Source organism: Crotalus tigris, unplaced genomic scaffold (assembly GCF_016545835.1).
Source record: "Crotalus tigris isolate CLP2741 ecotype Arizona unplaced genomic scaffold, ASM1654583v1 scf7180000018691.1937549, whole genome shotgun sequence".
Classification (NCBI taxonomy): Eukaryota; Metazoa; Chordata; class Lepidosauria; order Squamata; family Viperidae; genus Crotalus; species Crotalus tigris.
In genome coordinates this window covers 795,839-807,504 of record NW_024097150.1, presented here as the reverse complement: position 1 = coordinate 807,504, position 11,666 = coordinate 795,839, and the positions used below count along the sequence as shown (strand labels likewise).

At 38.5% G+C, this 11,666-nt stretch overlaps 1 protein-coding gene across 1 annotated transcript in view; it reads right to left on the bottom strand.

Moving 5' to 3' along the window:
• Positions 1-1,547: 1,547 nt before the first annotated feature.
• Positions 1,548-11,666, bottom strand: part of GPRC6A (G protein-coupled receptor class C group 6 member A) — a 31,791-nt gene continuing 21,672 nt past the window's right edge. Inside the window, exons 4-6 of the mRNA XM_039355555.1 lie at positions 9,554-9,766; positions 6,311-6,434; positions 1,548-4,974 (exon numbers count right to left, since the gene is read on the bottom strand). Of these exons, the coding sequence (XP_039211489.1) occupies positions 3,842-4,974; positions 6,311-6,434; positions 9,554-9,766 (1,470 nt within the window). The 3' untranslated portion in view covers positions 1,548-3,841. The remainder of the gene's footprint in view (positions 4,975-6,310; positions 6,435-9,553; positions 9,767-11,666) is intronic.

Below are 11,666 nucleotides of genomic sequence, written 5' to 3'. Positions count from 1 at the left end.
TTGGCGACCCCCGTGAAATGGTCGTTCGACCCCAAATGAGGTCCCAACCCACAGGTTGAGAACCACTGATCTAAGGAACAGAAGCAGCAGACTTTGAGGAGAAACCCAAAGGATTCATCCAGAGGGCTTATCAGGGTCTTGCAAATCCAACAACCTTTAACAATGCACCACACTGAGTCGTGGGATAGTTGCTATATAATAGTAGATAAATGTGCAGTTATACATGCAACTTCACCCAATTGTTGCTGTTTCTTATAAGTAATGGATGGCCAATATATTGAGCTGCCAGAGTTGTGTTCCATAAGATGAACGGCCAATATACGGGTAAGTCTTTTAAGTAAGTCTAGGGATTTAGATGGGACAACAGGCAAGATTTTTACTTATAACTGAAGCCGCTGCCTCAGAGTGCTAGAAAAGGGATTACTGAGGCTGAAATACAGTGGAATATTGTATTATCATGACAGTACAGTATCTAGCATAAAAGACAAGTGGCTATAGATATGTACAATTTTTCCCACCTCCAACATAGCAGCAATGTGTACTTTGTCCATAAGAGGGCAGTGTTCAATAAATCTTGCAATTCTTTTCTGCTACAATCCTTACTTTTGGGTTATAGAATGCTGGTAGTGTGTTGGTTTTGCAAACCAGCCTACACTGTTTCTTACATCTGAAGACATTAATAAAATTCCTCTTAAAGATGAGCTTGATATTAAATCTTTACCCATAAAAGAGCGCTATTGCTAAGTAGCTGGTTCAGCTTGCACTTGTATTGGCTGCTGCAAGTGCATATGGGACTAAAATGGTGGCTATTGTGGGGAGGCCATTTGGAAACAAAACTGTCAGGGAATGTGACATCAACAGAAGTACCCCAAACAGTAATCAATCTGCACAAACATTTTGGAGGGGGGGGGGTGAATTGTGTGAACAAACTGTACAACTCATTCTCTTTTCACAACTTAAACATTATGCTATAGCTCATTTTTTTCTGCTGTAAAAAGACAAAAGATCACATTGTTGACCCATTTGACATATAGCTCCTTATTGATCATATGCTGTCCCCTAATAGCTCAATCAAACTCCTTGATCTTGCAAACATCTTGCTTGTAAAGAGATACCTGTAGAACCCCTAACCACTGAGTTGCTCCACAGAAATTTCCAATTTAATCTATTTTTCATCCCCAAAGAGATGTGTCACCTTACACAACAACAAGGCATTGGAATTTTTTTGCATTTCTATAAAAAACAATGCAGTTATTGGTTATTCATCATTCCCCCTCCAGAGAAAAGTATTCCAGAAAAAAGATAAATTTAAATCTTTAAGGGGAGAGTAATTATACTCTTTCTTTTATAATGAGAAGTTTCTGTTCACAAAAATATTCATTCCAACAATGATGAAAGAATAGCCATTTTATTAAATGTGAGGCTCTGTTTCGAAATCAAAAGTTCGGATTTTAGGCTGTTTAGCTTTGAACAGCAAATATTTAACACTGAAGACTTGTGAAGTATTGGTAACAGCATTTACAAATATTTACAAGCATGTACGTATATACATTCAAATGTTTCTGCGTATGTGTCTGTATCTGTATGTAATGATAAATACACACATGCACATGCATATGTACCACACAAATATGTATACCTAGAGAGGGAGAGAGAGAGAGAAAACTTTTCAAAGGTGAAAAGAATATGCCCACGGGTATTCACAGTGTAATCCCTTCCAAAAGTAAATCCCTTTGAGCTTCACCTGTAATATCACAACAAAAGTTTTTCAACAGAAGTTACATTAATTATTTCATAAATGTTAATCTCTCTCTCTCTCTGTGTGTGTGTGTGTGTGTGTGTGTGTATTCTTGACAAAAAAAGGATGCATGGTTTTGCACCAAGACTAATGGATGTAAAGCTGACATCTGAAAAAGTCATGATAAATGCCCCTCTTTGTTTCAGGGAGGTCATTAGTTCACCCTATTGTTAGATATATTAGGGCTACTGCTTAAGGAGATATCCATCTGTTAATACACAATTCCACCCATGTTAATATAAATTTGACAAAGAGATAACCTAAGTATTTCAGTACATGTTATCCGCAGCTACTTTCCAATCACTTCTTACATTGTGGAATGACATAACATTGATTAGATCAGCAATAATTTCCTGCTTTAATTTCATGAAAGATAATTCAATACCTCCTGACTCCTCCTGATTTTTATGCACAAAAATGAAAATTCAGGAATAATATTAATGCAACTGTGAGAGTACAGCACAGTGGAAAGAAGCAGAAAACAATATTGCTGATGGTGCAATTCGTTCGGATCTTTGGAAAGAGACAGAAAAAAAACGTGCTTCATTACAACTTTAAAAGCAGCCTTGTTTATTTGTATGGAAGTATGAGAACACATCATTTCTCTCATTTCAGAATTCAAGAGATTTCTTCCTTGCTTAGACATATTCATTTATCTTCAGCACTCTCAATCCAAAAGAGAGTTAAGCATACATGAATTCATGTACTTAACTCCATGATGTGCATGGTGGAGGGGGCAAAGAGGGAGCCTTGAAGAAACATGCTCTGTAACATCACAAATACATTTTACTCTTTTGCACTCGCAGCACAATTTCATGTGCAAGTACATAACAAGTGGACCTATATTATGACATTATGATGCCTATTTCATCATTTTGATAACATTTTGATTTGCAGATACCCCTAAGGATGGGTTCACTCTGCTGAAGTTCTGCTCAGTGCTGTAGGAGGGTCCAAGCAAACATCAATGAAGCAGCAAAACTATCATATCATTGCTATCATATCATCATACTTTGTAATCACTGATGCATCTGAGTAAAAAACTGGCTGCTGTTAGGATTCAATTTCCAACTTCATTATAACAATCATTTCATAAAAGAAAAGCCAGTTATATGATTTCTTCCTCTGCTTCAACATAAATTCCTATTCCCTTTCATTAATCTGGTTTATGTGTCACACAAAACTGAAGTTGGCCTTATTGTGGTTTGTTGAAGTACCATTTACATGATGTTTAATAGTCTTTATGTACCTATGTTTATGAAAATAGTCTTATTTGCAATAGGTGAATGCATGTTTCACATTCTGCTATGCCATAAACAATGGTTTGCAGACCACAATAACTGGTATACACATCACTTTAAGCCTCATTTACAATGGCTGAAATCATATATTATCCTTAATAAAATGTGTGGACCCAAGGTCTCTTTCTCTTAACCATGATCAAGTACAGGAGTGAACAACCATGGCTACCAGACCATAAGCAGACATTAGCTTTATTTAATGTAGCCTACATCCCAATTTTAAAAGTCCTTTTGGACCCTGGGCAAAAGTGATTTGCCCTATGTTTAGCAAAAGGGAAGTGAGAGAAAGAAAAACGAAATTCAGAAAAAGAGCAAGAGACCAAAAGAAAACCCAGGAAACAAAACCATGGAACCCCCACTTTGCTTTGGCATTGTCTGTCTCTACCGCTTGCTTCACCCTGGTTTTCAGGTCACAATAGCCCTCCACAGGAAAAAGAAAGAAAACATGTTACCTACCGCTGGTCTAATAGAGGCTAGCTAGTTTCCCCCCTAACCCAGGATTACAATTTTACTCAGGCTGAACTTTTGACCTTGATTTCAAATCCTAGGTAAGCTAAGAATCACAGTTAGGCAAACGGGAGAAGAAAGCGGAGATGAAATAATCATAGGAAGTCAACATCATGTCTGCAGAGACCTGCATCTCTAGGGTGTTGATAGATACTTAAAGGTTGATCAAATGACCTCATCTTGAAATGATATTTCCAGAACACCTGCCCCTCTTCCCCACACTTCTAATCTCCCTTCATATGCTAGAGAGTCTTCTCCTTGGTATTGTGGGCCCCGCTGTAGTTTTGGAGTGGATTTCCCCTCTCACTTCTCTGAGCCCAGTGGCCTGAAAATGGCAACTACCATTCAGCCAGCTTTTCTCACCCTTAACTTTACAACAAGCATTTGTGCTAGGAACTGGAGGGGTCCCGCTTTTAGAGTCCAGAGAACTTTGATTGACACTGATACTCCCTGCACTCTTGGAAGAGTAATTGTACAGCATTTTAAGGAAGGCGGATTTAGTATTTGCTTCTTGCTTATACAGGATGATGTAGCACTTGGGGAAGAATGTACAGCACAAGATCCCATAGTTAGATATCAAAATGACAATGATTTCGACCGCGGGCAAGTATTTGCCAAAAGTGGTTGTGTAGACAGGGATGAATATAATCCATGCAATGAAATAGATGAGCATACCAAAGGTAATGAATTTTGCCTCGTTGTAGTTTTCAGGGAGCTTCCTGCCTTTAAAAGCACAGATAAAGCAGATGAATGCGAGGAGGGCAATGTATCCTAACATGATGCCGAGGGCCACTGCTGAACCTTCATTGCATTCCAGGATGATAACTCTCCGGATGGAGAAGTTCTCTGCTACGAAAGGGCTTCTCACAGTGATCCAGACCGAACAAATCAAGATCTGAATCCCTGTGCAAAAAGACACAATGGGGATGGGCCTGTAGAGACCCTTCAGCCATTTCTGTAACTTGGGGTCGAAACTGAAAGCCAGCAAGATTTTCAGGGACTTAATCAAAATACATGAAATGCAGAGGGCAAAGCTAATGCCAAAGAGAGCTTGTCTTAGTTTACATTTATATGCTTTGGGCTGGCCAATGAATAAACTTGTGCTAACAAAAGCCAGGAAGTGACAGAGGAGTATAACATAGCACACAGTTAGGCCACCTGATGCCTTTACAACAGGAGTGTCCACATTTCGAGTAAATATTATGAAAATGGCACAAATCAACACAATTCCAAGGGCAGACAGAACCAGTAACAAAACAGCAAACCAGTCATTCCAGTTGAGGTATTGAACCATCTTCCTGTAGCAGGTTGAGCTGTTCAATGGGGCCCAGTGGGTTCTGTTGTTGCATAAAATGCAGTAATCCATATCTGTGCATAGAAAAACAAAAAAATTATTGAGAAGAAGCACCTATCATTTCTCTTAATGTTGTTGAAAGTTTAGAAATGCATCAACTTGGTTCATTAGAATGAATTATTTTTATTTGTTTTAATTTGAGAGATATTTGGTCTGACAAAAGTATAGGCACAAGTTTAGGGAATGAGAATGAAAAAAAAATCCATTCTAAGCACATATTAGAATAGTTTTCTATGCCATTTCAATTCAACCATCAGTGGCATCGGCAGCAAATTACAATGATATCAAAATGAAGATGTCCACTCAGTGATAAAATCATCAAATGCTGCTATAACATACTTGCATCCTGACAACTGACCATTTCTACAATGCCGTGACATATACTGAATATCATTCCTCTCCATCACCACCATGTCTGCCATATCTAATGGAGAAGGAAGGAACACGGTGGCTCAGGAGGTTAGGACGCTGACTTGGAGGTTAGCAAGTCCACATCTGAAACCCAAGTGCTGCTGTGGGAAAGGGTGAGCTCCCGTCCTTGCTCTAACTCAGGGGTAGGCAACCTTGGCTCTTTTATGACTCGTGGACCTCAACTCCCAGAATTCCTGAGCCAGCATGGCTCAGCTTGGAAACTTCTCCCTTTCCCCTCAGCATGGCTGGCTCAGGAATTCTGGGAGTTGAAGTCCATGAATCATAAAAGAGACAAGATTGCCTACCCCTGCTCTAGCTACTGCCAGGGGACATGAAAGGAGCTCCCAATTGGGTGTCCCCCAGGCAACAGTCATGTCACTGGCTAATCCTTTTGACTCAGAAGCACCTTGGTGCTTCTGACACAAATGTAATGTGAATGGAGAAGGGAGAAAGAGATCTTCCTGCCCTCCAGTTCTCAGTGGCAGATCCAGATGGATCCCTATTCATGTTCACCATAGTCACATGAGAAGTCCATAAACAGAAGTTAAATATAAAGCCCAACAGCTCAGTTGTAGCTTTCAGGGCTCCTCCCGTGAGATGTTTACCAACAAATCCCTTGTTTCCCGAGATGTCCCACACACTCCTTCTGCATTACTAGATGTGGTCCTTATAATAATCCTACATATAGGCACAGTTGTACAATTTCTATAGAGAGGAGCTACCCAGCACTACCAATCAGATGGTTTTCTGCAGCTACTTCACATTTTTCTGCTAATTTGTGTTGTGTGTGGGTGTACGTGAATGAGGCAGAACAATAAAAAGTCTTTTCTAAAAGCACCAGGGGAAAAAAAGGTTTTTCTGTGAGGGTTTCTTTAAAAAAAAAACCAACAACATACAAATGTTCCATCCGTCAACAAATTTAACCTTGAGGCTTCTTACCTGTCTGGTTTGTATAGTAATTTTCAGGGCAGCTGATGCACTCGTAACAGCAGGTATGTGGACTTGCGGAAACTTTCTTCACTTGTCCAGGTCTGCATTTCCTAGAGCATTTGGACTGGACATTCTGCAAGAACAAATGCACCAGGAGGAAAAAAAAAACTGTAATGAGAATAAATATTAACTAACTCATCTTAAGTTTTCCAGGAACTGTAATCTGACCCTTAGTGTAAATCAGGGGTCTTCAAACTTGGCCCTTTTATGATTTGTGGACTTCAACTCCCAGAATTCCTCAGCTAGGCACACTTGGCTGAGGAATTCTGGGAGTTGAAGTCCACAAGTCATAAAAGAGCCAAGTTTGATGACCCCTGATGTAAATAATCGAAATCCAAGGCTGGACTATCTCTGTCAAATGTATATTATTTGTGGCCAATTCTGATTACTATTGCCCACCCACATACTGTGGTGGAGGTAACTTGCCTGAGGTCCATCCATGAGAGACAATGCCACTGAATGGCCCTGCTGAAATTTCATACTGCCATAGTCTTGCAATTAATACTGGGGAGCTCCTCCCTTGCTCTCTTCTACTTTCTTACAGATAGTCCTCAACTTATAACTGGTTGCTTAGCAATGGATCCCAACAAAAGCTACTTACGACTCATTTCTGGAGTTCTGATGGCTGCATACACTTCTGGTTCCATGACTGTATTTTAGGCATTTAGCATCCAGCTCACCTTTACTACTGGTGGCAGCATTCCATGGTCATGTAACCACAATTGACTATGGTTTTTTTTTTTGCTGGTTTCTAGTCTTTTTCACCAGTTTCAAGCAAAAAAATGCCCATAGGAATACATGAATTTACTTAATGGCTGAAGTTTTTACTTAACGACTGGGTGTTCGCTTTAACAAGCACTGTAAAAAAAGTCATAAAATCAGGTCCAATCACATGGGTACCTTGACTTATGACCATCATGACTTACGATGGAAGTTCCAGGCTCCATTATGATCATAAGTCAAGGACTATCTGTACTTCAAATGATAGATATCTATTTGTAGCTTGCCTTTAGAAGTTGTCTGAGCTTTCAAGAAGAGACTGGACTACCATCTGTCAGAAATGTTGTGTGTTTTCTGCTTGGGCAGGGAGTTGGACTAGATGACCTACAAGGTACTTTCTAACTCTGATATTCTATTCTATTCTATTCTATTCTATTCTATTCTATTCTATTCTATTCTATTCTATTCTTTGAAAAGCATCAAAGCATTGTTTAGAGTTGGGGCTGGCAACTCTGGGCATATTGGAATGTAGGAATATATTCTGAATGCTTTTCACACCAGAGGAGACTTTTCACAATAAGATACCATCCATGAAAAGATGCTGTAGTGCAAACAAAAGGCTCTAGCACATGCTTTAGTGAGCCATAATGCCTTTACTACTTATTTAATTTGAATCTAAACTTAAATTCCACTAATTTAATCTGGGTCCTGCTCACAGTTTTTTATTCACTGAGAATGGAAGTGTGTGAAAAGAGGGACTGCTATATGTTGTATAAAGTCTTAGATGAAACTGATCCCTCGTATCTGTGGGTGCAATAGGGTGCAATAGGGTGCATCTACAACCTCGGTGCCCCTGAATTGATAGGGACATCATCACTTGTTATTTTTCTTGAATCTTTCATTGTCCTTCAGTACCATTAACTAATACAGCTTCCAGGTGACCAGATGAAGTAGGACTGAGAAGCATAAAGTTACAATAGCTTCATTCCTTTCTAAACAGATATAAGTGGATGGTGATGCTGTGGCATCCTTAGGTATGGACAATCTTTGGGATTCGTCAGAAATCTTGCCAGCTGGGATAATGTGTCAATATGTAAATGACCAACTGCTTTACTTCAATTAGTTTCCTTCAATTAGTTCCAGTGAGGGAATGGAAATATTCAGGAGGTCTTTGGAAGGAATTTGTAGAAGGCCGGCTGAGACCCAAACACCATTAGAGGGGGACCCATATGATCAGAATGGAGTTGTGAGAACAGTGTTGGAAGGAACTCAGTCTCTTCAAAGGGCCATGTGTACAATCTGAGATTCTCTGGGTGTATTGCTATTAGTTACCAGAAGAGCTTAGTGTCACCTTTTGCTGATTCACCTGCTTTATTCCTCTCCAGAAAAGGACTTTGCACTCATCTGTACCCTGACATTAGACCATTGTTTAACTTTCTATTTTTCAAGGTCACTCGGGTATTCTCAGTTGCCCTTCTGGTCAAAAGCAATAAAAATATATTACACGTATTACTTAAAAGATCGAGGTAAAGTTAGAATTTAGCTCCTGCTCTGGTGTAGATCTTTTAATCCCAAATGCCTTCTGAATCTTATTTGGAGAAATCCATGCACCTCTTGGATCCTCTGTTAAGCCACATAAACCTAATTCATGTGCCTGAAGGTACAATCTATTACATTGTTGAGCAAAAGAAAAAGAGTGTCATCATTACAGAATATCTTCTCATGGAATGGAAATGTTACTCTTTCTCCAGACATCTGTAAAGGGACCGTCACAATCTACATGTGTTTCCTTAAAATAATGAATGCCCAGCTTTCCTTTACAATTTAGAGTTCCTACTACTGTTGTTAGTTTGATTTCCTTATACTGCTGTTTCAAATGATTGCCTTTCATGCATTACTATTGTAAAATTATTTTAAAACTTTGTGGTGAGGAGATTTGGCCTTAAACAACCATATGAAATATCTCAAAGAAAAAGAATAAATGTATTCTCATCTCACTCATGTCTCTGGCAAACACGTTTTAGAACTGTTTCAAAAACCTGTTTGACCAGAAGTGACAATGGGGAAAATCAAATATTTATTATATGTTTTAATGACAGGAGTTTAGGGCTGTACAGCCCCTCACATTTGAAGGCTTCAGAGGGTCTCAGAGTGCTCAGGAAACACTTTTCTTTAACTCCTTAAAGCAGCTTTTTGGTTTACAATGATAATCAGTCTAGAGCAGGTTGCCTACTGCTCTAGAGCCTTCTAGATATTTTGAAGTACAACTTATGCTAAATGAGACTTATGGGTTGATATTCTAAATGTCTGGATGGGATTCAGGTGGCCTAGGCATAATCCAACATTTCCTGCATTTTTCTTCCCCCATTTAGTGGCAAACTAAAGCCTGGATCCAAGTCTATACAAATCTCCCGCATGGATATACCCATGTGTATTTCAATCCCATTGTTTTTCCAAGGTGTCTTCACATACCTTTAGATTCATGAATTCAATTTCGTCTTCTTTATCTGCAAAGATGAAGTCATCTTTCTCCAGGTCATATTCTGCCATGTTGGTAATCACCACTCTTCCATCAATTTCCTTCCAGAGCAGAACATCATAGCCTGTGTTAATGTCTCCTTGAGAGTCAAAATAGACCTCCCGTTCATTATCAGTGAACTTTATCTCTTTAAGTATTTCGAGCAACTGCAATAATGAAAACAAGTAATGATGAAAAACAATATTGTTTAAGGAAGGCAAATATCAGATAGTAGCAACATAATAGCACTGCATACTTGAGGATTTGTGTTAAGAAGAAATGTTTATTGAAACCATCTAAGCAAGGGGAATAGGTGGGCAATTAAAATTTGAAGAAAGGAATGTGGAATGAAATAAAAATAAAGGAACTTTTTCCTGATTGCTTTTTTCAGATGTCATCTCTAAAATAAAAGTATTGTTTTATTTGCTAAAATAAAAATAAAATATTAACAATCTTATTTCCCTTGGAAACAAATAAGCTATTAACAATATTACTAAGCTATAGAAAATTAATGTGATTAACTTTTGCAAATGCTATGAAGTCTTCAGTATAGCTTCCTGTAATATGTTTATCATTTCAAGAACAAGCAGATCTTGGCTTTTATTTATCATAACCGTAATTGAGAAGGACATGGTTAGTGAATGTATGGTTGATGTATTTGACATGGGACAATTTGGACTTAAATGACTTTTAGCAGTAGTAATATTTTGAAATACAGAGTATGGACGATCTTCCTTGAATTGAACGCCACAATTGTCCTTTGAGTGGCATTCCAGGGACCACTGAAGAAGTCAGCTAAGTCAGAAAAAAGACTTGTTTTAATGTGAATCAATCATACAACTCAAAATATTAAGCACAGTCTATGCAATTACTTCCCTGCAGCATTTTGGAAACACTTGAGTGAAAATACTTTGCACATGAACATAATTTCTATCTGTAACTCTTTAAAGTAGCTTCATCTTTCTTCCAGAGCATGTGGCAGCTTTTGGGAATTGCATTTGAAGTATTGTATTGATAGAATTCTCATGTAATTAACTCTTCTTTCCTTCCACATTAAAAATGTAGTTGAAATTATTCTCAAGGTTGTTCTCAAGGCTTAAAAGTCCACCTGTGACCTAGTCTGGGAGAATTCTGAAATGATAGAAGGACTTCAAGAGAGCTAATTTTAATAAACTTAGAGAGGACTTAGGAAGGATTCCGTGGATGAGAATCCTCAAGGGGAAAACAACTCAAGATGCTTGGGAAATTTTAAAAAGTGAGATAATAAAAGCTGAATCTAGCACAATACCAACAAAGAGGAAAAGTAACAGCTCTCAAAAGAAACCAGCATGGCTGCACAAAGAACTCTCTGATAAATTGAAAAATAAAAAGGACAAGTATAGAAAGTGGAAAGAGGGACACATAACTAAGTCAGAATATCAGCAAATAGCCCGAGCCTGCAAAGATGAAGTGAGGAAAGCTAAGGCTCAAAATGAACTAAGGCATGCGACCAAAGTCAAAACTAACAAAAAAAGCTTCTTTCAACATGTAAAAAACAAGAAAAAAGTGAAGGAAACAATTGGTCCATTAGTGGGTGAAAGTGGCAAGAAGGTGACAAGCAATAGGGAGAAAGCAGAACTATTTAACTCATTTTTCACATCTGTCTTTACACAAAGGGAAAAAGCAGACCAACGTATCAAAAATAGTGCCATAAAAAACAGAATAGAAATACAAGTTAAGATAGGCAAGAAAATGGTAAGTGAGCACCTGTCCAGCCTAGATGAGTTCAAATCGCCAGGACCAGATGGATTACACCCCAAGGTTCTCAAGGAACTGGCAGATGTGATATCGGAACCACTGAACTATATTTTTCAAAGATCCTGGAACACAGGGGAACTACCAGAGGACTGGAAAAGAGCTGATGTAGTTCCCATCCTCAAAAAAGGAAAAAAAATGGATCCAGACCTATTAGCCTGACCTCAATACCTGGGAAGATCCTGGAAAAGATAATCAAACAATGAATCAGTGAACACCTACAAGCAAACCAAGTCATTACTAAAAGCCAACACGGATTTGTCAAAAACAGAT